Below are 27,305 nucleotides of genomic sequence, written 5' to 3' on the forward strand. Positions count from 1 at the left end.
CAGTTCTGCCCACAAATGTTCTATGGGATTGAGGTCAGGGTTTGTGATGGCCACTCCAATACCTTGACTTTGTTGTCCTTAAGCCATTTTGCCACAACTTTGGAAGTATGCTTGGGGTCATTGTCCATTTGGAAGACTCATTTGCAACCAAGCTTTAACTTCCTGACTGATGTCTTGAGATGTTGCTTCAATATATCCACAATTTTCCCTCCTCATGAAGCCATCTATTTTGTGAAGTGCACCAGTCCCTCCTGCAGCAGAGCACCCCCACAACATGATGCTGCCACCCCTGCGCTTCACGGTTGGGATGGTGTTCTTCAGCTTGCAAGCCTCCCCCTTTTTCCTCCAAACATAACGATGGTCATTATGGCCAAACAGTTCTATTTTTCTTTCATCAGGCCAGAGGACATTTCTCCAAAAAGTATGGTCTTCTTCCCCATGTGCAGTTGCAAACCGTAGTCTGGCTTTTTTTAATGGCGGTTTTGGAGCAGTGGCTTCTTCCTTGCTGAGCGGCCTTTCAGATCCTGTCGATATAAATCAAATCAAAGTTTATTTGTCTCGTGCGAGGAATACAACAGGTGTAGACCTTATAGTGAAATGCTTACTTACAGGCGCTAACCAATAGTGCGAAAGAAAAGTGTGTGTGTGTGTAGGTAAGTAAAGAAATAAAACAACAAAAATACATTTGAAAATAACAGTAGCAAGGCTATATACAGACACCGGTTAGTCGAGCTTATTGAGGTGGTATGTACACGTGGGTATGGTTAAAATGACTATGCATATGATGAACAGTGAGTAGCAGTAGCGTAAAAGAGGGGGTGGTGGGTGGCGGGACACAATGCAGAAAGCCTGGTTAGCCAATGTGCGGGAGCACTGGTTGGTCATGCCAATTGAGGTAGTATGTACATGAATGTATAGTTAAAGTGACTATGCATATAAGATAAACAGGGAGTAGAAGAGGGGTTGGGGGGGGACATAATACAAATAGTCCAGGTAACCATTTGGTTCCCTGTTCAGGAGTCTTATGGCTTGGGGGTAAAAACTGTTGAGAACCCTTTTTGTCCTAGACTTGGCACTCCGGTACCACTTGCCATGCGGTAGTAGAGAGAACAGTCTGTGGCTGGGGTCTTTGACAATTTTCAGGGCCTTCCTCTGACACCTGCCTGGTGTAGAGGTCCTGGATGGCAGGAAGCTTTGCCCCAGTGATGTACTAGGCCGTACACACTACCCTCTGTAGTGCCTTGCGGTCGGAGGCTGAGCAATTGCCGTACCAGGCAGTGATGCAATCTTTTGAGGATCTCAGGACCCATGCCTAATCTTTTTAGTTTCCTGAGGGGGAATAGGCTTTGTCGTGCCCTCTTCACGACTGTCTTGGTGTGTTTGGATCATTCTAGTTTGTTGGTGATGTGGACACCAAGGAATTTGAAGCTCTCAACCTAATCCACTACAGCCCCGTCAATGAGAATGGGGACGTGCTCGGTGCTCCTTTTCCTGTAGTTCACAATAATCTCCTTAGTCTTGGTTACGTTGAGGGATAGGTTGTTATTCTGGCACCACCCGGCCAGGTCTCTGACCTCCTCCCTATAGACTGTCTCGTCGTTGTCGGTGATCAGGCCTACCATTGTTGTGTCGTCAGCAAACTTAATGATGGTGTTGGAGTCGTGCCTGGCCATGCAGTCGTGGGTGAACAGGGAGTACAGGAGGGGACTGCACACCCCTGGGGAGCTCCAGTGTTGAGGATCAGCGAGGCAGATGTGTTGCTACCTAGCCTCACCACCTGGGGGAGGCCCGTCAGGAAGTCCAGGATCCAGTTGCAGAGGGAGGTGTTTAGTACCAGGTTCCTTAGCTTAGTGATGAGCTTTGAGGGTACTATGGTGTTGAACGCTGAGCTGTAGTCAATGAATAGCATTCTCCCATGGGTGTTCCTTTTGTCCAGGTGGGAAAGGGCAGTGTGGAGTGCAATAGAGATTGCATCATCTGTGTATCTGTTTGGGCGGTATGCAAATTGGAGTGGGTCTAGGGTTTCTGGGATAATGGTGTTTATGTGAGCCATGACCAGCCTTTCAAAGCACTTCATGGCTATGGACGTGCTGTTCCAGGGGTAGTGCTGAAGGACTGGGAGGAGGGATCGATGGAATGGCGGTCCTTCCCAATAGATAGAGGACTAGTATTACTGTGGATACATATACTTTTGTACCTGTTTCCTCCAGCATCTTCAAATCAAATTTTATTTGTCACATACACATGGTTAGCAGATGTTAAGTGAGTGTAGCGAAATGCTTGTGCTTCTAGTTCCGACAATGCAGTGATAACCAACAAGTAATCTAACTAACAATTCCAAAATTACTGTCTTATACACACAAGTGTAGGGGGATAAAGAATATGTACATAAAGATATATGAATGAGTGATGGTACAGAGCGGCATAGGCAAGATACAGTAGATGGTATCGAGTACAGTATATACATATGAGATGAGTATGTAAACAAAGTGGCATAGTTAGTGGCTAGTGATACATGTATTACATAAAGATGCAGTAGATGATAGAGTACAGTATATATGTATACTGGTGTAGGGATAGGAGTATAGCTGGTGTAGGGATAGGAGATATAGTGAGAGGGGTAGGAGATATATATGAGATGAATAATGTAGGGTATGTAAACATTATATTAGGTAGCATTGTTTAAAGTGGCTAGTGATATATTTTACATAATTTCCCATTATTAAAGTGTCTGGAGTTGAGTCAGTATGTTGGCAGCAGCCACTCAATGTTAGTGATGGCTGTTTAACAGTCTGATGGCCTTGAGATAGAAGCTGTTTTTCAGTCTCTCGCTCCCAGCTTTGATGCACCTGTACTGACCTCGCCTTCTGGATGATAGCGGGGTGAACAGGCAGTGGCTCGGGTGGTTGTTGTCCTTGATGATCTTTATGGCCTTCCTGTAACATCGGGTGGTGTAGGTGTCCTGGAGGGCAGGTAGTTTGCCCCCGGTGATGCGTTGTGCAGACCTCACTACCCTCTGGAGAGCCTTACGGTTGTGGGCGGAGCAGTTGCCGTACCAGGCGGTGATACAGCCCGCCAGGATGCTCTCGATTGTGCATCTGTAGAAGTTTGTGAGTGCTTTTGGTGACAAGCCAAATTTCTTCAGCCTCCTGAGGTTGAAGAGGCGCTGCTGCGCCTTCTTCACGATGCTGTCTGTGTGGGTGGACCAATTCAGTTTGTCTGTGATGTGTATGCCGAGGAACTTAAAACTTACTACCCTCTCCACTACTGTTCCATCGATGTGGATAGGGGGGTGTTCCCTCTGCTTTTGTTGACGTTGAGTGTGAGGTTCTTCACAAGGTCCTTTGCTGTTGTTCTGGGATTGATTTGCACTTTTCGCACCAAAGTACGTTCATCTCTAGGAGACAGAACGCGTCTCCTTCCTGAGCGGTATGACGCCTGCGTCGTCCCATGGTGTTTATACAGATGAACGTGGTACCTTCAGGCATTTGGAAATTGCTCCCAAAGATGAACCAGACTTTTCTGAGGTCTTGGCTGATTTCTTTTGATTTTCCCATGATGTCAAGCAAAGAGGCACTGAGGTTGAAGGTAGGCATAGAAATGCATCCATAGGTACAACTCCAATTGACTCAAATTATGTCAATTAGCCTATCAGAAGCTTCTCAAGCCATGACATAATTTTCTGGAATTTTCCAAGCTGTTTAAAGGCACCGTCAACTTAGTGTATGTAAACTTCTGACCCACTGGAAGTGTGAGGGAAAAAATCTGTAAACAATTGTTGGAAAAATGACTTGTGTCATGCAAAGTAGATGTCCTAACCGACTTGCCAAAACTATAGTTTGTTAACAAGAAATGTGTGGAGTGGTTGAAAAACGAGTTAATGACTCAAACCTAAGTTGGAGTAAACTTCCGACTTCAACTGTAGTTAAGTTTTGAGGTTGAGGAGAGGACTCGGTCCCACACCACATCAGTTACCAGGCCTTCAAACTGATACACTTTGGTATTGGTTATTATATTAGGATCCCCATTAGCTGTTGCGAAAGCAGCAGCTACTCCTGGAGTCCATACAAAACATGACATAATACAGAACATTAATAGACAAGAACAGAACATTTAAATGTTATACAGCCTACATATAAATACATACAATATCTAGGTCAAATAGGAGAGACTCATTGTGCAATGATGTTGTTTTTTTAAACCAGGTTTGCTGTTCATTTGCACAATATGAAATGGAGGTGAGTTCCATGCAATAATGGCTCTATATAATACTGTATGCTTTCTTGAATTTGTTCTGGATTTAGAGACTGAAAAGACAGGTGGCCCACTGGTCTCCTACAAACACTCACGCACACACACACACACACACACACAAAGACAAATACTTTGTATAATTATAATACATAAATGTACACCTATAGTAAATATACACTCATTAGCAATGTTATGCTGCATTGTTTTGTCCTTTTTGAGAGATATTGAAATTTGTCTTCTGCGTTACACAACTACCTCAAGCTGCACTTATGTCGCCCTCTCTCTCACCAATTGTCTCCCTGCTCCCCCACTATCCTCTCCCCGGTCTCCCCCTCTTCCTCTCCCCGGTCTCCCCCTCTTCCTCGCCCCGGTCTCTCCCTCTTCATCTGTTGCCCCCACTCTCGGTCCCAATCCCAAATGAGACCTGAGAAGATTTGGTAATAGGCTGAGTGGAAGTTTAACCCTATTACTTGTACCAATTAAATCTTCTCAGATCTCTACCAGTGGATAGGGTTTTGGCAAACATTTGGGATTAGGCCCATCTCCTCTTACCTGGCCAAACACCCTCTTTCTGACCCTGATGGTCCCACCTCTCACACATGCTGGCCCAGGAGTGGTGCTGAAGGATTGGGAGGAAGGATCGATGGAGTGGCGGTCCTTCCCATCATATCTGTCCAGTAATAGGTTCCAGTAGTAACCCTGAGTGAGGCTGAAGAAAGCATTTCTCTCCTCGGCCATGTAACACAAACACATTCAGAGCAGAGGGAGAGGAGTTGGTGTAGGGATAGGTGGTATAGGGAGAGGAGCTGGTGTAGGGATAGGTGGTATAGGGAGAGGAGCTGGTGTAGGGATAGGTGGTATAGGGAGAGGAGCTGGTGTAGGGATAGGAAGAGGCGCTGGTGTAGGGATAGGGAGAGGCGCTGGTGTAGAGATAGGGAGAGGCGCTGGTGTAGGGATAGGGAGAGGCGCTGGTGTAGGGATAGGGAGAGGAGCTGGTGTAGGGATAGGAGGTATAGGGAGAGGAGCTGGTGTAGGGATAGGTGGTATAGGGAGAGGAGCTGGTGTAGGGATAGGAAGAGGCGCTGGTGTAGGGATAGGGAGAGGCGCTGGTGTAGGGATAGGGAGAGGAGCTGGTGTAGGGATAGGAGGTATAGGGAGAGGAGCTGGTGTAGGGATAGGGAGAGGCGTTGGTGTAGGGATAGGGAGAGGAGCTGGTGTAGGGATAGGAGGTATAGGGAGAGGAGCTGGTGTAGGGATAGGAGGTATAGGGAGAGGAGCTGGTGTAGGGATAGGAGGTCTAGGGAGAGGAGCTGGTGTAGGGATAGGAGGTATAGGGAGAGGGGCTGGTGTAAGGATAGGAGGTATAGGGAGAGGACCTGGTGTAGGGGTAGGGAGAGGAGCTGGTGTAGGGGTAGGGAGAGGAGCTGGTGTAGGGATAGGAGGCATAGGGAGAGGAGCTGGTGTAGGGATAGGAGGTATAGGGAGAGGAGATGGTGTAGGGATAGGAGGTATAGGGAGAGGGGCTGGTGTAGGGATAGGAGGTATAGGGAGAGGAGCTGGTGTAGGGATAGGAGGTATAGGGAGAGGAGCTGGTGTAGGGATAGGATGTATAGGGAGAGGAGCTGGTGTAGGGATAGGAGGTATAGGGAGAGGACCTGGTGTAGGGGTAGGGAGAGGAGCTGGTGTAGGGGTAGGGAGAGGAGCTGGTGTAGGGATAGGAGGCATAGGGAGAGGAGCTGGTGTAGGTATAGGGAGAGGAGCTGGTGTAGGTAAAGGGAGAGGAGCTGGTGTAGGTATAGGGAGAGGAGCTGGTGTAGGGATATGGAGAGGAGCTGGGATAGGGAGAGGGAGCTGGTGTAGGGAGAGGAGGTGTAGGGAGAGGAGCTGGTGTAGGGAGAGCAGGTATAGGGAGAGGAGCTGCTGTAGGGAGAGGAGCTGGTGTGGGGGTAGGGAGAGGAGCTGGTGTAGGGATAGGTGATATAGGGAGAGGAGTTGGTGTGGGGATAGGGAGAGTAGCTGGTGTAAGGATAGGGAGAGTAGCTGGTATAGGGAGAGGTGCTGGTGTAGGGATAGGGAGAGTAGCTGGTGTAGGGAGAGGTGCTGGTGTAGGGATAGGTGATATAGGGAGAGGAGTTGGTGTAGAGATAGGTGGTATAGGGAGAGGAGCTGGTGTAGGGATAGGAGATATAGGGAGAGGGGCTGGTGTAGGGAGAGGGGCTGGTGTAGGGAGAGGGGCTGGTGTAGGGAGAGGAGCTGGTGTAGGGATAGGGAGAGGTGCTGGTGTAGGGATAGGGAGAGGAGCTGGTGTAGGGATAGGGAGAGTAGCTGGTGTAGGGAGAGGTGCTGGTGTAGGGATAGGGAGAGGGAGAGGTGCTGGTGTAGGGATAGGTGATATAGGGAGAGGAGTTGGTGTAGAGATAGGTGGTATAGGGAGAGGAGCTGGTGTAGGGATAGGAGATATAGGGAGAGGGGCTGGTGTAGGGAGAGGGGCTGGTGTAGGGAGAGGTGCTGGTGTAGGGATAGGGAGAGGTGCTGGTGTAGGGATAGGGAGAGGAGCTGGTGTAGGGTTAGGAGATATAGGGAGAGGAACTGGTATAGGTATAGGGAGAGGAGCTGGTGTAGGGATAGGAGATATAGTGAGAGGAGTTGGTGTAGGGGTAGGAGATATAGGGAGAGGGACTGGTGTAGGGGTAGGAAGAGGAGCTGGTATAGGTATAGGGAGAGGAGCTGGTGTAGGGATAGGGAGAGGAGCTGGTGTAGGGATAGGGAGAGGAGCTGGTGTAGGGATAGGGAGAGGAGCTGGTGTAGGGATAGGGAGAGGAGCTGGTGTAGGGATAGGAGGTATAGGGAGAGGAGCTGGTGTATGGATAGGAGGTATAGGGAGAGGAGCTGGTGTAGGGATAGGGAGAGGAGCTGGTGTAGGGATAGGAGGTATAGGGAGAGGGGCTGGTGTAGGGATAGGGAGAGGCCCTGGTGTAGGGATAGGATGTATAGGGAGAGGAGCTGGTGTAGGGATTGGAGGTATATGGAGAGGAGCTGGTGTAGGGATAGGAGGTATAGGGAGAGGAGCTGGTGTAGGGATAGGAGGTGTAGGGAGAGAAGCTGGTGTAGGGAGAGGAGCTGGTGTAGGGATAGGAGGTATAGGGAGAGGGGCTGGTGTAGGGATAGGGAGAGGAGCTGGTATAAGGATAGGGAGAGGAGCTGGTGTAGGGATAGGGAGAGGAGCTGGTGTAGGGATAGGGAGAGGAGCTGGTGTAGGGATAGGAGGGATAGGGAGAGGAGCTGGTGTAGAGATAGGAGGTATAGGGAGAGGAGCTAGTGTAGAGATAGGAGGTATAGGGAGAGGAGCTGGTGTAGGGATAGGAGGTATATGGAGAGGAGCTGGTGTAGGGATAGGGATAGGAGCTGGTGTAGGGATATGAGCTGGTGTAGGGATAGGGAGAGGAGCTGGTGTAGGGATAGGGAGAGGAGCTGGTGTAGGGATAGGAGGTGTAGGGAGAGAAGCTGGTGTAGGGAGAGGAGCTGGTGTAGGGATAGGAGGTATAGGGAGAGGGGCTGGTGTAGGGATAGGGAGAGGAGCTGGTATAAGGATAGGGAGAGGAGCTGGTGTAGGGATAGGGAGAGGAGCTGGTGTAGGGATAGGGAGAGGAGCTGGTGTAGGGATAGGGAGAGGAGATGGTGTAGGGATAGGGAGAGGAGCTGGTGTAGGGATAGGAGGTATAGGGAGAGGAGCTGGTGTAGAGATAGGAGGTATAGGGAGAGGAGCTGGTGTAGGGATAGGAGGTATATGGAGAGGAGCTGGTGTAGGGATAGGGAGAGGAGCTGGTGTAGGGATAGGAGCTGGTGTAGGGATAGGGAGAGGAGCTGGTGTAGGGATAGGGAGAGGAGCTGGTGTAGGGATAGGAGGTATAGGGAGAGGAGCTGGTGTAGAGATAGGAGGTATAGGGAGAGGAGCTGGTGTAGGGATAGGAGGTATAGGGAGAGGAGCTGGTGTAGGGATAGGAGGTATAGGGAGAGGAGTTGGTGTATGGATAGGTGGTATAGGGAGAGGAGCTGGTGTAGGGATAGGAGGTATAGGGAGAGCAGCTGGTGTAGGGACAGGATGTATAGGGAGCGGAGCTGGTGTAGGGATAGGAGGTATAGGGAGAGGAGGTGTAGGGATAGGAGGTATAGGGATAGGATGTATAAGGAGAGGAGGTATAGGGAGAGGTGCTGGTGTAGGGATAGGAGGTATAGGGAGAGGAGCTGGTGTAGGGAGAGGAGCTGGGGTAGGAGGTATAGGGATAGGAGCTGGTATAGGGAGAGGAGGTATAGGGAGAGATGCTGGTGTAGGGATAGGAGATATAGTGAGAGGAGCTGGTGTAGGGGTAGGAGATATAGGGAGAGGAACTGGTGTAGGGGTAGGAAGAGGAGCTGGTATAGGTATAGGGAGAGGAGCTGGTGTAGGGATAGGGAGAGGAGCTGGTGTAGGGATAGGGAGAGGAGCTGGTGTAGGGATAGGGAGAGGAGCTGGTGTAGGGATAGGGAGAGGAGCTGGTGTAGGGATAGGAGGTATAGGGAGAGGAGCTGGTGTAGGGATAGGAGGTATAGGGAGAGGAGTTGGTGTATGGATAGGTGGTATAGGGAGAGGAGCTGGTGTAGGGATAGGAGGTATAGGGAGAGCAGCTGGTGTAGGGACAGGATGTATAGGGAGCGGAGCTGGTGTAGGGATAGGAGGTATAGGGAGAGGAGGTGTAGGGATAGGAGGTATAGGGATAGGATGTATAAGGAGAGGAGGTATAGGGAGAGGTGCTGGTGTAGGGAGAGGAGCTGGGGTAGGAGGTATAGGGATAGGAGCTGGTATAGGGAGAGGAGGTATAGGGAGAGATGCTGGTGTAGGGATAGGAGATATAGTGAGAGGAGCTGGTGTAGGGGTAGGAGATATAGGGAGAGGAACTGGTGTAGGGGTAGGAAGAGGAGCTGGTATAGGTATAGGGAGAGGAGCTGGTGTAGGGATAGGGAGAGGAGCTGGTGTAGGGATAGGGAGAGGAGCTGGTGTAGGGATAGGGAGAGGAGCTGGTGTAGGGATAGGGAGAGGAGCTGGTGTAGGGATAGGAGGTATAGGGAGAGGGGCTGGTGTAGGGATAGGGAGAGGCCCTGGTGTAGGGATAGGATGTATAGGGAGAGGAGCTGGTGTAGGGATTGGAGGTATATGGAGAGGAGCTGGTGTAGGGATAGGAGGTATAGGGAGAGGAGCTGGTGTAGGGATAGGAGGTGTAGGGAGAGAAGCTGGTGTAGGGAGAGGAGCTGGTGTAGGGATAGGAGGTATAGGGAGAGGGGCTGGTGTAGGGATAGGGAGAGGAGCTGGTATAAGGATAGGGAGAGGAGCTGGTGTAGGGATAGGGAGAGGAGCTGGTGTAGGGATAGGGAGAGGAGCTGGTGTAGGGATAGGAGGTATAGGGAGAGGAGCTGGTGTAGAGATAGGAGGTATAGGGAGAGGAGCTGGTGTAGGGATAGGAGGTATATGGAGAGGAGCTGGTGTAGGGATAGGGAGAGGAGCTGGTGTAGGGATAGGGAGAGGAGCTGGTGTAGGGATAGGGAGAGGAGCTGGTGTAGGGATAGGAGGTATAGGGAGAGGAGCTGGTGTAGGGATAGGAGGTGTAGGGAGAGAAGCTGGTGTAGGGAGAGGAGCTGGTGTAGGGATAGGAGGTATAGGGAGAGGGGCTGGTGTAGGGATAGGGAGAGGAGCTGGTATAAGGATAGGAGAGGAGCTGGTGTAGGGATAGGGAGAGGAGCTGGTGTAGGGATAGGGAGAGGAGCTGGTGTAGGGATAGGAGAGGAGCTGGTGTAGGGATAGGAGGTATAGGGAGAGGAGCTGGTGTAGAGATAGGAGGTATAGGGAGAAGAGCTGGTGTAGGGATAGGAGGTATATGGAGAGGAGCTGGTGTAGGGATAGGGAGAGGAGCTGGTGTAGGGATAGGAGCTGGTGTAGGGATAGGGAGAGGAGCTGGTGTAGGGATAGGGAGAGGAGCTGGTGTAGGGATAGGAGGTATAGGGAGAGGAGCTGGTGTAGGGATAGGAGGTGTAGGGAGAGAAGCTGGTGTAGGGAGAGGAGCTGGTGTAGGGATTGGAGGTATAGGGAGAGGGGCTGGTGTAGGGATAGGGAGAGGAGCTGGTATAAGGATAGGGAGAGGAGCTGGTGTAGGGATAGGGAGAGGAGCTGGTGTAGGGATAGGGAGAGGAGCTGGTGTAGGGATAGGGAGAGGAGCTGGTGTAGGGATAGGAGGTATAGGGAGAGGAGCTGGTGTAGAGATAGGAGGTATAGGGAGAGGAGCTGGTGTAGGGATAGGAGGTATATGGAGAGGAGCTGGTGTAGGGATAGGGAGAGGAGCTGGTGTAGGGATAGGAGCTGGTGTAGGGATAGGGAGAGGAGCTGGTGTAGGGATAGGAGAGGAGCTGGTGTAGGGATAGGAGGTATAGGGAGAGGAGCTGTGTAGAGATAGGAGGTATAGGGAGAGGAGCTGGTGTAGAGATAGGAGGTATAGGGAGAGGAGCTGGTGTAGGGATAGGAGGTATAGGGGAGAGGAGTTGGTGTAGGGATAGGAGGTATAGGGAGAGGAGTTGGTGTAGGGATAGGTGGTATAGAGGAGCTGGTGTAGGGATAGGAGGTATAGGGAGAGGAGCTGGTGTAGGGATAGGAGGTATAGGGAGAGGAGGTGTAGGGATAGGAGGTATAAGGAGAGGAGGTATAGGGAGAGGTGCTGGTGTAAGGATAGGAGGTATAGGGAGGTGCTGGTGTAGGGATAGGAGGTATAGGGAGAGGAGCTGGTGTAGGGAGAGGAGCTGGGGTAGGAAGTATAGGGATAGGAGCTGGTATAGGGAGAGGAGGTATAGGGAGAGATGCTGGTGTAGGGATAGGAGGTATAGGGAGAGGAGCTGGGGTAGGAAGTATAGGGAGAGGAGCTGGTGTAGGGATAGGAGGTATAGGGAGAGGAGCTGGTGTAGGGATAGGAGGCATAGGGAGAGGAGCTGGGGTAGGAGGTATAGGGATAGGAGGTATAGGGAGAGGAGCTGGTTGTAGGGATAGGGAGAGGAGCTGGTGTAGGGATAGGAGCTGGTGTAGGGATAGGAGCTGGTGTAGGGATAGGGAGAGGAGCTGGTGTAGGGATAGGAGGTATAGGGAGAGGAGCTGGTGTAGAGATAGGAGGTATAGGGAGAGGAGCTGGTGTAGGGATAGGAGGTATAGGGAGAGGAGCTGGTGTAGGGATAGGAGGAGGGAGAGCAGCTGGTGTAGGGATAGGAGGATAGGGAGAGCAGCTGGTGTAGGGACAGGATGTATAGGGAGAGGAGCTGGTGTAGGGATAGGAGGTATAGGGAGAGGAGGTGTAGGGATAGGAGGTATAGGGATAGGAGGTATAAGGAGAGGAGGTATAGGGAGAGGTGCTGGTGTAGGGATAGGAGGTATAGGGAGAGGTGCTGGTGTAGGGATAGGAGGTATAGGGAGAGGAGCTGTGTAGGGAGAGGAGCTGAGGTAGGAGGTATAGGGATAGGAGCTGGTATAGGGAGAGGAGGTATAGGGAGAGATGCTGGTGTAGGGATAGGAGATATAGTGAGAGGAGCTGGTGTAGGGGTAGGAGATATAGGGAGAGGAACTGGTGTAGGGGTAGGAAGAGGAGCTGGTATAGGTATAGGGAGAGGAGCTGGTGTAGGGATAGGGAGAGGAGCTGGTGTAGGGATAGGGAGAGGAGCTGGTGTAGGGATAGGAGGGATAGGGAGAGGAGCTGGTGTAGGGATAGGAGGTATAGGGAGAGGAGCTGGTGTATGGATAGGAGGTATATGGAGAGGAGCTGGTGTAGGGATAGGGAGAGGAGCTGGTGTAGGGATAGGAGGTATAGGGAGAGGGGCTGGTGTAGGGATAGGGAGAGGAGCTGGTGTAGGGATAGGAGGTATAGGGAGAGCAGCTGGTGTAGGGACAGGATGTATAGGGAGAGGACCTGGTGTAGGGACAGGATGTATAGGGAGAGGAGCTGGTGTAGGGATAGGAGGTATAGGGAGAGGAGGTGTAGGGATAGGAGGTATAAGGAGAGGAGGTATAGGGAGAGGTGCTGGTGTAGGGATAGGAGGTATAGGGAGAGGTGCTGGTGTAGGGATAGGAGGTATAGGGAGAGGAGCTGGTGTAGGGAGAGGAGCTGGGGTAGGAAGTATAGGGATAGGAGCTGGTATAGGGAGAGGAGGTATAGGGAGAGATGCTGGTGTAGGGATAGGAGGTATAGGGAGAGGAGCTGGGGTAGGAAGTATAGGGAGAGGAGCTGGTGTAGGGATAGGAGGTATAGGGAGAGGAGCTGGTGTAGGGATAGGAGGCATAGGGAGAGGAGCTGGGGTAGGAGGTATAGGGATAGGAGGTATAGGGAGAGGAGCTGGTTGTAGGGATAGGAGGTATAGGGAGAAGAGATTGTGTCGGGAGAGGAGCTGGTGTAGGGATAGGAGGCTTCTGACCCACTGGAATTGTGATACAGTGAATTATAGGTGAAATAATATGTCTGTAAACAATTGTAGATGTCCTAAAGGAAGTGCCAAAACTATAGTTTGTTAACAAGAAATTTGTTGAGTGATTGACAAACTAGTTTTAATAACTCCACGTAAGTGTATGTAAACTTCTGACTTCAACTATAGGTGGTGGAAGAGGAAGATGGGTAGGAGTGGGGGGAGAGATCTCATTTGTGTACATGGTGAGTCCTTCTGCCATAGGACACTGTAAACAACAGACCATGCAGGTCTGAGGTGGAGGTGACTGGAGCAGAGAAACAATCCATCCCTCAATCTATCAACCCAATATTATCTGTGTCCAACTTTTGTCAGCACTTTGTCACTCAACACTTCAAAGAATCCAGACCTAACACTGTGTGTGTTTGTGCACGTGTATTTAAATACGATACCTGAAGTGGTTGTATAGGGCCACGACGTTGTTTGATATCTTGCCCGTCTAGCCCAACCCGGCCATCAACACGAGGGCATTGAACAGCTCGGGAATCATCCTCACCTTCCGGCGCCAGACGCTTTAGCAGTGTGAAGAGTTTAGTTTGATCCTGACACGAAACCCAAACCGGCTGCGTGCGTGCGCGATCATGCATACATTTATTTTGCCCCCCACACCAAACGCGATCACGACATGCATAATTCAGTTCTGTCGTCACATTCTGCGATCGGCTTGAGTCTATGTCAGCCGACAGACTACATTAACTGTAGCTGTTTATATGATCTGCGCATGTGCCAGAAACAGCAGCGTAAGCTTCTCCATATGCTTTTGCACGAGTGAAGTTTAATTGTCACATACAAACGTTATATGTCCGAACTCCGAATCAAGTAGGCTTCCCCAAAATAAGATGGTCGCTGTGGTAGAACATAGGGGTCAGTGGAGGCTCCCTTCATAAAAAGGTTAATAGTGAAACTTTTTTTTAATTAAGTGATCCTTTTGAGATAACTATACTAAATATATTCCTGTCACCAAAAACATGATTAAAACACACTGTTTTGCAATGAAGGTCGACAGTAGCCTCAACTGCAATATAAAATCTAGGTTAATATTTTCCTTCCAATTACTTACTCAGTGATTATGACAACTTCCGGAGGACGTCCTCTAACCTATCAGAGCTCTTGCAGCATGAACTGACATGTTGTCCACCAAATTAAAGGATCAGAGAATGAATCTAGTGCTGAAAACATAAGCTACAGCTAGCTAGCACTGCAGTGCATAAAATGTGGTGAGTAGTTGACTCAAAGAGGGAGAAATACAGAAGTTGAACAGTTAAATGAATTTCTTCAAAAACGAAGGACTCAAGCGGGAGCTAGCTATATTTAGTGTATTTTTGTTTCACTTTCACAGCTAGCAAATGCAGCTAGCTAGTTTAGCCTACTTAGCAGCCCTCTGTTTGAGCCGGGTGTTTATGTTAGCTAGCTGGCTATGGCTTCCAACACTGGAACTCTTCCACATCAAGGTAAGCTTTTGGTTTTTCTAATTCAGTGGTTCCCAAACTTTTTATAGTCCTGTACCCCTTCAAACATTAAACCTCCAGCTATGTGCACCAGGGTCAGCGCACTCTCAAATGTTTTTTTGCCATCATTGTAAGCCTGCCACACACACACACACACACACATACAATACATTTTTTGGAACTCTAGGGGCAGTATTTTCATTTTTGGGAAAAAAAAACGTTCCCGTTTTAAACGGGATATTTCGTCAGGAAAATATGCTAGAATATGCATATAATTGACAGCTTTCGATAGAAAACACTAACGTTTCCAAAACTGTAAAGATATTGTCTGTGAGTATAACAGAACTGATGTTGCAAGCGAAAGCCTGAGAAAAATCCAACCCGGAAGTACCCCAGGTTTTGAAAGCGCTGCGTTCCAATGACTCCCTATTTGGCTGTGAATGTACCATCAACATGGTGGCTCCGAGAGAGATTCTCGCGTAAAGTACAGAGGTAGCCATTACTCCAATCGGTCCTAGAGAAAAAGGAATTGTCCCGACGGATATATTATCGAATAGATATTAGAAAAACACCTTGAGGATGGATTCTAAACAACGTTTGCCATGTTTCTGTCGATATTATGGAGCTAATTTGGAATATTTTTTGGCAGTTGTAGTGACTGCAATTTCCGGGCGATTTCTCAGCCAAACGTGAAGAACAAACGGAGCCGTTTCGCCTTCAAAAATAATATTTGGGGAAAAATTAACTTTGGCTATCTACCTGGGAGTCTCGTGAGTGAAAACATCCGAAGTTCATCAAAGGTAAACGATTTAATTTCATTGCTTTTCTGATTTCCGTGACAAGGTTGCCTGCTGCTAGCAAGGCATAATTAATGCTATGCTAGGCTATGATAAACTTACACAAATGCTTGTCTAGTGTTGGCTGTAAAGCATATTTAGAAAATCTGAGATGACAGGGTGATTAACAAAAGGCTAAGCTGTGTCTCAATATATTTCATTTGTGATTTTCATGAATAGAAATATTTTCTAGGGATATTTATGTCCGCTGCGTTATGCTAATTAGTTTCAGGCGATGATTACGCTCCCGCATGCGGGTTTGGGAGTCGCTTAAGAATGAGTGAGAGTGTGTCACTTCCCATGAGCCGGGTTGTGACAAAGAGCTCTTATAGTACCAGGGCACAAATAATAATAATAATAAACCATTTTGTTCTTTATTTATCCATCTTACATATACAACCTTATTTGTACATCAAAAATTGTGAAAAACTCACCACAGGTTAATGAAAAGGGTGTGCTTGAAAGGATGCACATAACTCTGCAATGTTGGGTTGTATTGGAGAAAGTCTTAAATAATTTTCCACACACAGTCTGTGCCTGTAATTAGTTTTAATGTTAGTGAGGGCCGAGAATCCACTCTCACATAGATAGGTGGTTACAAAGGGCATCAGTGTCATAACAGAGCACTTTGCCAAGGCAAGAAACTCTGAACGCAACCCTATCCCGAAATCTGGCAGTGACTTCTGATTAAATTCAATTTTCACAGAACCGCTTGTTGCAAAGATATCAGTAAGTAGACTGGAGGCAGGGCATGAAAGGTATAACGAATCCAGTTGTTTGTGCATATCCTTGCATATCCTTGTCGTCTGTTTCGGGAAAGTAATTGCAGACTCAACTCACTCAGGTGCTTTGCTATATCATATTTGACAATGTCCTTACGCTTGAGTTCATTTGCTCACAAAAAAATCATACATTGATGGAAAGACCTGTTTGCTGTCCTTGTTAATGCAGACAGAAAGGAGCTCCAACTTCATAATCATAGCCTCAATTTTGTCCTGCACATTGAATATAGTTGCGGAGAGTCCCTGTAATCCTAGATTCAGATCATTCAGCGAGAAAAAACATCACCCAGATAGAGCGGTCTTGCAAGCGGTCAGACAACTGAAAATTATGGTCAGTAAAAATAACTTTAATCTCATCTCTCAATCAAAAAAACATGTCAATAATTTGCCCCTTGATAACCAGCACACTTTTGTATGTTGTAAAAGCGTTACATGGTCGCTGCCCATATCATTGCATAATGCAGAAAATACACAAGTTCAGGGGCCTTGCTTTAACAAAGTTAACCATTTTCACTGTAGTGTCCAAAACATCTTTCAAGCTGTCAGGCATTCCCTTGGCAGCAAGAGCCTCTCGGTGGATGCTGCAGTGTACCCAAGTGACGTTGGGAGCAACTGCTGTCATGGCTTTTATAGATACCAAAACATCTTGACCACCAAAGTCCATTTGATGTCACAAAGCTGTCCAGTACTTTAAAAATATTCTCTCATGTTGTCCTAGTTTCCAGTGGTTTGCAGAAGAGGATTTATTCCTTAATTGACCCCCCCATAAACGTAACGGACATATACAGTTGAAGTCGGAAGTTTACATACACTTAGGTTGGAGTCATTAAAACTCGTTTTTCAACCACTCCACAAATTTCTTGTTAACAAACTATAGTTTTGGCAAGTCTGTTAGGACGTCTACTTTGTGCATGACACAACAATTGTTTACAGACAGATTATTTCACTTATAATTCAATGTATTACAATTCCAGTGGGTCAGAAGTTTACATACACTAAATTGACCTTACCTTTAAACAGCTTGGTAAAATTCCAGAATATTATGTAATGGCTTTAGAAGCTTCTGATAGGCTAATTGACATAATTTGAGTCAATTAGAGATGTACCTGTGGATGGATTTCAAGGCCTACCTTCAAACTCTGTGTGTCTTTGCTTGACAGTTTGCCCTCAGCAGACCTGAAATTTGCTCAGTGCCCAAAAGTTTTTGAGGGAACATTGGGTGGGAGTTTTCTGTATGAGGGAGTTAAGAGCCCCATCACTTGCGGTACGGGTTTGGAAGTGAAAGGACCTTATATCAGTAAGAAATAATTTTCTAAAAACAAAAAGGGTAAATTGATACACACCTTTTATAGGGTTAGTGTTCCCACACGGCCATTTCTCTAAGTTACAGCGAGTGTTTACAGAAAACAAATGGAAGACGACTTGTGCTAATTAGCTATATGTGTCTCTTAACACCTGTGTGTAAACGGAAGACAAAAATGTTGTCACTGAAAAATACTGTCTGCTGCAACTGTGAGAAAATCGATTAAACCAGTGTACAGTAAAGTCTGTATTTTGCATTTATGGAATAATTTTGATGTGAAATGAAAGTAGAGGTATTTATGTTTCCAGAACCATACAGCAATTGAGAATATGTTTACATTTAGATGGAGTATTTGGCTGTTTTGGCTTCCAATCCATTTCGCCTTTGAACAGAACATGTAGGCCCTTGGACTGTAAGGAGTAACGTTAGGCTCCTTTAGTGGATTTTTGGGCTAGGACTCTCCTACTGTATCTTTACTTAACTGAAGGATAAATCCTCCCAAATCAAAAGCGTCCAATGGATACAGAATAAAAGGCATCTCCATAGACAATGTGTTATATATGAAATAATGTGATAACATTATATAGCATTTATCCTAGGCACTAATGTATGTTGCTACTAGAGCAGTGATACTTATTCAAGTACCGCGCCTGCGCAACAATGCACTGCGCTTGAGTTTGAATAACGAATTCAAAGGCTGTGGTCGAGGGCATCAAAACCGGTATTTATCTTTTTTTTTTTTTAATAAAATACTATTTAACCTTTATTGTGAATGACTGACTGACCTACAAATAACATTTGTTATTTAGAATCGTTATGTATGATCCAAGGTGATTATTGACTCTCATTTAAAATCAATGTCGAATGCGCCCGAAGACCGTACAAGATGAAGTTGTGACAAAATGTGAAATTCGCACTCCGACCTGTGAAAGGCAGCAATACGCAACACAGCGTATTGCTGCCGGAAACTACCAAGAAGAAGTAATGTAAATGTTATCTCTGCATGGTAGGAATTATACTTCAAGCAATGGGCACCGAAATTTGGGTGAAACATCGACTTTATTTGCTTGATATTGAGGATATCACGTTGATAGCTCTACCCCAAAATGGACCTGCTGCTGCAAATGGACAATTTCGATAGCACCATAGAGGATTGGGCTACATATATCGAGAGACTTGAGCAGTATTGCTTTGCTAACGATGTAGAAGCTGAAAAGAAAGTGGGGGTACTTCTGGGTGTAATGGGAGCTCAAACATATAACTTGCTATGTACCCTTACAGCACCGACAAAGCCAGAAGAGAAGACCTTCAAAGAGATTGTAAACGCGTTACAGACCCATCTAAATCCAAAGCCGCTGGTCATAGCCGAACGTTTCCGATTTCACAAACGGAATCAGCAAAAGACAGAGTCGATACCGGAGTACATTGCGGAGCTCCGCCAGCTCTCGCAGTATTGTCAGTTCGGACAGGGATTGTCGGATGCGCTCAGAGACAGGCTGGTATTCGGGTTACACAACGAGAGCACACAGAAACGGCTCTTATCAGAAATAGATCTGACATTGGCGCGCGCACTGGACATAGCCATATCAATGGAAACTACCGCAAAAGATGCAGGAGAGTTACAGAGGAAAAATACAGTGGAATGCACAGTGAACAAGTTGAACACCCGACGTCAAGAGAAATCACAGGCATGCTTTCGGTGTGGTAAAACGTCACATGACCCTGTCGATTGCTGGTTAAAAGACAAAGACTGTAGACAATGTAACAAAAGAGGACACATACAGAAAATGTGCAAATCGAAGCAGAGTGATAAAAAGTCACCCAAAACAAGAAAGAGGGAAGGAGAAGTGCATCAGGTTACTGAAACTGATTCAAATGACTCTGATGAAGAAGAGATGTCATGTCTTGAACTTTTCTCTCTTAAAGAGACAGATCGCAAAATAATATGTGTGACACCTGAGGTAGAGGGGGTGGCACTAAAGGACACAATGTTTGACAGCAAGGACATCAGTTTACATACAGATAGACAATTGCGTCAGAGAACGTTGGAGAAAGGGAAGGAAATGGCCACAATCTCTGATGATGATGGTGGTGATGATTATGATGGTGTTGATGACGATTATGATTATAACGATGATAATGGTGATGACGATTATGACGATAATAATGGTAATGATCATTATGATGCTGGTGACAGTAGTGATAAAGATGGTGATGCTGATGCCTGTGACAACAGTTCTAAAACCAGAGACAAGCCCTACCACTGCTTAGACTGTGGTAAAAGTTATACCCGAGTCTATCATTTAAAAAGACACAAGCAAACACATAGCAAAGAAAATTTTCACCAATGCTCTGATTGTGGTAAAAGCTTCACTCGACCGGAGCATTTGAAAAAACACCAGCGAAGCCATATGACTGACAAATCATACCATTGCACTAACTGTGATGAGTATTTCTCTAAAGCAGCACAACTAAGAAGTCACATGAAAGTGCATGCCGGGGAAAAGCCTCACCTCTGCACCGACTGTGGGAAACTATTCCAGTCGTTACACGCGTTTGAAAGACACCAGCAGAAACATTCTAGAAAGATGCTTCACCAATGCTCAGACTGTGGTAAAGGTTTTACCAGAGCCTATCACTTGAGAAGACACCAGCATACACATAAAGAGAAGTCTAATCACTGCTCTGATTGTGGTAAGAGTTTCACTCGTCCGGAAAATCTAAAAAGACACCAGCTGAAACACAAGGAAAAGACACGTTACCACTGCTCTATGTGTGAGGGGAAGTTCTCTACACAGGCAATGTTAAATAGTCACCTGCAGGTACATGTTGGAGAGCTACCTCACCATTGCTCTGACTGTGGAAAGGCGTTCTCAGACAAAAGACAATTTGACATCCACCAGAAAAGACATCAGCGAAAAACTGTAAAAAAGACGTCTTACCTTTGCAGTGACTGTGGAATGACTTTCAGCAAGCCAAGCACATTTAAGGTGCACCAGAGATCTCACACAGGAGAAAAACCATACAGCTGCTCAGAGTGTGGGAAGAGTTTTGTCCAGTCCACCACACTCCGGATCCACCTCCAGTGGCACGCTGGGGCGAGGGCCAGCTACTCCTGCCCAGTCTGTCGGAAGACTTTCTCTCGAGCTGACAGTGTGAGGAGACACCAGATGGTTCACACAGGAGACAGACCTCATGAGTGCCACTGCTGTGGGAAACGCTGCTTCCGACGGAGTGCTCTGATTATACATATGAGGAGTCACACTGGAGAGAAACCATACGTTTGTTCTGAGTGCGGGAAGAGGTTCTCCCAAGACGGTGACCGGAAACGACACCAAATAAGACACCACCCTGACCTCCGACCTGAAGAGGACAGCAGGCACAGGCAGGCTACAGTACAGGCACACAGGCACCCAAATCCACCCTCAGCCCCTACCCTACTACCTCATACCCCCTAGCCCCTATTACAGGGGGTCGCAAAGTCATTCCTGGAGGGTCTTGTGGTTTTTACTATTTCCCATATTATGGCTAAAATCTGCTAGCTAGCTAACCAACAATTGTAATTATGTATTTGAGAGACAAGTGCTCATTGTGCAAATGTATTTGTTTTCAATCAATATTGGAGATGAAATATAGCTTACATGTTGTCAACAATCTAAGCAAACTCCATTTGTTTTGCCCCATAGTTGCGCACGCATCTGTTTTGTTGCTAAACAACCAACCCCTCTATGCAGATGTTGAAGCACCTTTGCTTGGAAAAACTCCCTAGAAGCCAGGAACCTAGGAAGAAACCTACAGAGGAACCACATTTAGAATTTTTTTCGTAACTATATTACTATCCATTCATCATTGTGTACAGTATTCATGGTGCATTCAATAGATGGAAAACAATAAAAAATGATTTAGCAAAGCAGGATACTAGCTACAACTACAGTTATTTATCCCAGTAGCCTACATTATGCACAGAAACCACGTGACAGGCTTCTGATCACCGAAAAGGTCACTAGTTAGCCACAAAGTAAGAAGGTCTGCTTACTTGACCAATCAGATGAATGTTGAACATGTATGCTGGCTTACAGTTTGCAGGCAACGACCAATCAGATTAGGGAGTGTGATGACCGTATGCCAACCGGCATGCAGGGGCAGACGAGATACATGCATTTGTTTTGTCTAGTGATCCATTAATGATTTGGTTATTTATTATCCATAATAAAACCAACATTTCTAAATGCAAATCGGATGTCTTTTTCAAACTCCACTTGCAGGCTTTATCATGATGTTTGCCCTTACTCATAGTTACTTGTCTTAACCCTACATATGAGGACACCAAGGTCGAAAAACAAAAAAACAGTAGCGGCACAGTTATAATGCAAATAAACAACAATATAAACTGCATGCTACAGTCCTACTGCAGTATAACTAGTTGAACTTCATATGCACTTCAATTGAACTGCACACTGAGTTGATTGAAGACAGCATATTGCAGTTCATTTGATATTTTTAACATTTTGTTACTAAGTATGCGTGTCAAATTACGGTTGAGTTAGAATAGTAGAATACAAAAGGGGCAGTTTCAAAACTTAGTTGTTCATCAGAAATGTTCCTCTTGTTATATGTCACTCATTGAAAGTCACTCAATTATCCCATGTCAGTAAAAAAATTAAGATTGGTAATTTAGTCTAACCAGCTATCTGAATTACCAACCGGACCTCCAGAGGGCCCTACTGATTTTGTTTGTCACGCTCACCAGTGTTCAGATTAACATGGCATAAGTCATGGAAAAATGTGTAGAATTGCAGGAACTTAACTTTGAAACTGAAAAAATGCCTCCCCACTCCTGTTGGAAGAAGAAAATTGAGGACTTAAAAATGTAGATCTATCTATCTATATATCTATCTCTATTATTTACTCCAATATCTGTATTGTTTTTAAAATTGCATGTAGACAAAAATGTACACTTTGATTAGAATTTTTTTCCCAAAATCCACAAGTAATCCTCAAGTAAAACGTACACAGTTAAATTGGCTGATTTAAGATAAACTTCAATCCTGTTACGTTATTTGGCACTTGGGCACTCACTATGGTCATTTATTTACTTAACATCTTGATATGATAATTTTTTAAAATTAAGTTTACCTCTTTATGATAGAATGTTAAAATTAGTTGAAATAAAAGTTGCCCTATTCAAAATGTACTCAATTGGTAGAATGTTCCACTCACTCTGTCCTACCAGTTTTTAGATGTCCGGTGTGAAACATTTAAACCAAAGGCAAATGTATTTATGCTGTGGAACATGAGCCTTCATATCCAGCAATAGGCTTTGCAGATGTGAAGACAGGTCCGTCATGCACTGCTCATTTTGAAGATGCCTCGATCACACCTACAGTGTTTTTTACAAATTGGTACGCAGCATCATCTGGATATGTGTGCAACAAAAGATCAACATTCATTCTGCTACCATTTCTGTCAAGTCCAAGTCCAAGTTCTGATAAGTCCAACGTATGCACCAGAACTCACCACAACGCAATGCTGCAAGGCAAACACAGCGTTCCATTGGAAATGAATGTACTTGTGGTGTACCAAAATCCAAAAACTCTCGGTGTGATCGAGGCGTAAACTGGCATACGCATCATCACATTCCCTCATCTGATTGGTCGGGTAGGCAGGCTTTCCGAGCCGGCATCACACTCCCTCGTCTAATTGGTCGACTAGGCGGGCCCTCTGACTTTGTGACTGTGGTAACTAGTGACGACCAATAGAAAACTGTGAGAGAGGTAAAGCTGATGATGTTCATATGCTCAAAAGCGTACAGGCTGCCGAAAATGCACAAGAAGAAGAAGCTGATTACGTCGCTCTGTTTACATCTTACCTACGTAGCTAGCTAGCATGTTTTTAAAGTGTAGATAGTTCCCTTAGCTATTTTTGATAACAATATTTTTTTTGTAAGCTAACTACAAGTTTTCCTTTCCCGGTCCGAATCTTAGATCGACTAATTGAGAAAAGTTTAGATTTAATCACCAGTTAAAAGGCAACACAGCAGTAGCGGGACAGCTAACTAGCTACCTGGGATTCTCCTAGCCCAGCTTGATCATGACTCTCAGTTCCATTACATTACAGATAAGAAACATTGGATGAAGGCTTCTGTATGGGAGAGTTTTGTTAAGAGCCACGAATCTCGGTTTGAATATTAACACGCATTAATTGCGGTACGGGTTTGGAAGTATAAATGACCTTATATCATATCAGCAAGGAATTATTTTCTAAAAACAAAAGGTTAAATTTATAAACACCACGTTCCCACATGGCCATATCTCTGTTTACGGAAAACAGACGGAAGACAGAGTTGACTACCTGTGCTAATTAGCTATATGTGTCTCCTAACACCTGTGTGTAAACAGAAGACAGACACCACAAGTGTTATCACTGAAAAATACTGTTGGTTGCAACTGTGCCAAAACCGGTTAAACCCGAGTACAGCGCAGGAGGTTGGTGGTACCTTAAATTGGGGAGGACAGGCTCGTGGTAATGGCTGGAGAGGAATCAGTGGAATGGTATCCAGTACATCAAACGCATTGTTTGATTCTATTCAATTTGCTCTGTTCCAGTCATGATCATGCATCATCCTCCCCTCAACAGCCTCCACTGGTGTACAGTAAGTCTGTAAGCAAGTCTGTATTTTGCATTTATGGAATAATTTTGATGTGAAATGAAAGTAGAGGGATTTATGTTTCCAGAACCATACAGCAATTGAGATGTCTGGTCACATGTTTTGGCTTCCAATCCATTTCGCCTTTGAACAGAACATGTAGGCCCTTGGACTGTAAGGAGTAACGTTAGGCTCCTTTAGTGGATTTTTGGGCTAGGACTCTCCTACTGTATCTTTACTTAACTGAAGGATAAATCCTCCCAAATCAAAAGCGTCCAATGGATACAGAATAAAAGGCATCTCCATAGACAATGTGTTATATATGAAATAATGTGATACCATTATATAGCATTTATCCTAGGCACTAATGTATGTTGCTACTAGTGCAGTGATACTTATTCAAGTACTGCGCATTCTGTGCTTGAATTTGAACAATTTGTAAGTCGCTCTGGATAAGAGCGTCTGCTAAATGACTTAAATGTAAATGTAATTAGGTCATAGGCCATGTTCAGGAGCACCAACACCGCTATGTATCATGGGTACATTGTGAACGACTGACTGATCTACAAATAACATTGAGTAGTTATTTATGATTCAAGGTGATTTGTAGATTAGTCCGTCTCGACTCGCCTTTAAAATCGTCTGCACTGTCGAATGAGCCAAAAGATGAAGTTATGTAACTCACCTTTTTTTGTGACAAAATGTGCAATTCACACTCCGACCTGTGAAAGGCAGCAATACGCAACACAGCGTCTTAGTCTACCGGAAACTCATAAGAAGAAAGAAGTAATGTAAACGTTATCTCTGCTTGAAGTACAATTCCTACCGTGTACTGAACACCAACATCGGGGAGAAAAATAGACTAAAACATACTTTATTTGTTTGATATTGAGGATATCACGTTGATAGCTCTACCCCAAAAATGGACCTGCTGCTGCAAATGGACAATTTCGATAGCACCATAGAGGATTGGGCTACATATATCGAGAGACTTGAGCAGTATTGCTTTGCTAACGATGTAGAAGCTGAAAGGAAAGTGGGGGTACTTCTGGGTGTAATGGGAGCTAAAACATATAACTTGCTATGTACCCTTACAGCACCGACAAAGCCAGAAGAGAAGACCTTCAACGAGATTGTAAACGCGTTACAGACCCATCTAAATCCAATGCCGCTGGTCATAGCCGAACGTTTCCGATTTCACAAACGGAATCAGCAAAAGACAGAGTCAATACCGGAGTACATTGCGGAGCTCCGCCAGCTCTCGCAGTATTGTCAGTTCGGACAGGGATTATCGGATGCGCTCAGAGACAGGCTGGTATTCGGGTTACACAACGAGAGCACACAGAAACGGCTCTTATCAGAAATAGATCTGACATTGGCGCGCGCACTGGACATAGCCATATCAATGGAAACTGCCGCAAAAGATGCAGGAGAGTTAAAGAGGAAAAATACAGTGGAATGCACAGTGAACAAGTTGAACACCCGACGTCAAGAGAAATCACAGGCATGCTTTCGGTGTGGTAAAAAGTCACATGACCCTGTCGATTGCTGGTTAAAAGACAAAGACTGTAGACAATGTAACAAAAGAGGACACATACAGAAAATGTGCAAATCGAAGCAGAGTGATAAAAAGTCACCCAAAACAAGAAAGAGGGAAGGAGAAGTGCATCAGGTTACTGAAACTGATTCAAATGACTCTGATGAAGAAGACATGTCATGTCTTGAACTTTTCTCTCTTAAAGAGACAGATCGCAAAATAATCTGTGTGACACCTGAGGTAGAAGAGGGGGTGGCACTAAAGGACACAATGTTTGACAGCAAGGACATTAGTTTACATACAGATAGACAATTGCGTCAGAGAACGTTGGAGAAAGGGAAGGAAATGGCCACAATCTCTGATGATGGTGGTGATGATTATGATGGTGTTGATGGCGATTATGATTATAACGATGATGATGATGGTGGTGATGATGATAATAATGGTAATGATCATTATGATGATGGTGACAGTAGTGATAAAGATGGTGATGATGATGCCTGTGACAACAGTTCTAAAACCAGAGACAAGCCCTACCACTGCTTAGACTGTGGTAAGAGTTTTACCCGAGTCTATCATTTAAAAAGACACAAGCAAACACATAACAAAGAAAAATTTCACCAATGCTCTGATTGTGGTAAAAGCTTCACTCGACCGGAGCATTTGAAAAAACACCAGCGAAGCCATATGACTGACAAATCATACCATTGCACTAACTGTGATGAGTGTTTCTCTAAAGCAGCACAACTAAGAAGTCACATGAAAGTGCATGCTGGGGAAAAGCCTCACCTCTGCACCGACTGTGGGAAACTATTCCAGTCGTTACACGCGTTTGAAAGACACCAGCAGAAACATGCTGGAAAGATTCTTCACCAATGCTCAGACTGTGGTAAAGTTTTTACCAGAGCCTATCACTTGAGAAGACACCAGCATACACATAAAGAGAAGTCTAATCACTGCTCTGATTGTGATAAGAGCTTCACTCGATTGGAACATCTAAAAAGACACCAGCGGAAACACAAGGAAAAGACACGTTACCACTGCTCTATGTGTGAGGAGAAGTTCTCTACACAGGCAATGTTAAATAGTCACCTGCAGGTACATGTTGGAGAGCTACCTCACCATTGCTCTGACTGTGGAAAGGCGTTCTCAGACAAAAGACAATTTGACATCCACCAGAAAAGACATCAGCGAAAAACTGTAAAAGAGAGGTCTTACCTTTGCAGTGACTGTGGAATGACTTTCAGCAAGCCAAGCACATTTAAGGTGCACCAGAGATCTCACACAGGAGAAAAACCATACAGCTGCTCAGAGTGTGGGAAGAGTTTTGTCCAGTCCACCACACTCCGGATGCACCTCCAGTGGCACGCTGGGGCGAGGGCCAGCTACTCCTGCCCTGTCTGTGGGAAGACTTTCTCTCGCTCTAACAGTGTGAAGAGACATCAGATGGTTCACACAGGAGAGAGACCTCATGAGTGTCCCTGCTGTGGGAAACGCTGCTTCCGACGGAGTGCTTTGATCATACACATGAGGATTCACACTGGAGAGAAACCATACATTTGTTCTGAGTGTGGGAAGAGGTTCTCCCAAGATGGCGACCGGAAACGACACCAAATAAGACACCACCCTGACCTCTGACCTGAAGAGGACAGCAGGCACAGGCAGGTTTCAGTAGAGGCACACCGATCCCAAATCCAGCCCCTACCCTCCTAGCTCCTACGTCCTAGCCCCTATACCAGGGGGTGTCAAACTCATTCCTGGAGGATCTAGTGGTTTTTATTATTTCCTTTACATTTGTGTCCAATTAACACCTAGACAACCAGGTGAGGGGAGTTCCTAATCAAGTTCAAGGGAGGAGCGACAATCGGCAGACACTCGACACACCAGATATTGAGTTGACATCCCTGCCCTATACCCTCTACCCCGAGCTCATACATTTAGCTCCTAACCTCTAGCTCCTACTCCCTAGCTAGCCC

At 46.0% G+C, this 27,305-nt stretch overlaps 1 protein-coding gene across 1 annotated transcript; it reads left to right on the top strand.

Annotated features, from left to right (window-relative positions):
• Positions 1 to 26,565: 26,565 nt before the first annotated feature.
• Positions 26,566 to 26,967, top strand: LOC135571501 (zinc finger protein 239-like). Its single transcript, XM_065018089.1, has one exon. It carries the CDS (start codon positions 26,566 to 26,568, stop codon positions 26,965 to 26,967), a length of 402 nt encoding a protein of 133 aa, XP_064874161.1.
• Positions 26,968 to 27,305: the final 338 nt, after the last annotated feature.

This window comes from Oncorhynchus nerka, linkage group LG4 (assembly GCF_034236695.1).
Source record: "Oncorhynchus nerka isolate Pitt River linkage group LG4, Oner_Uvic_2.0, whole genome shotgun sequence".
Classification (NCBI taxonomy): domain Eukaryota; kingdom Metazoa; phylum Chordata; class Actinopteri; order Salmoniformes; family Salmonidae; genus Oncorhynchus; species Oncorhynchus nerka.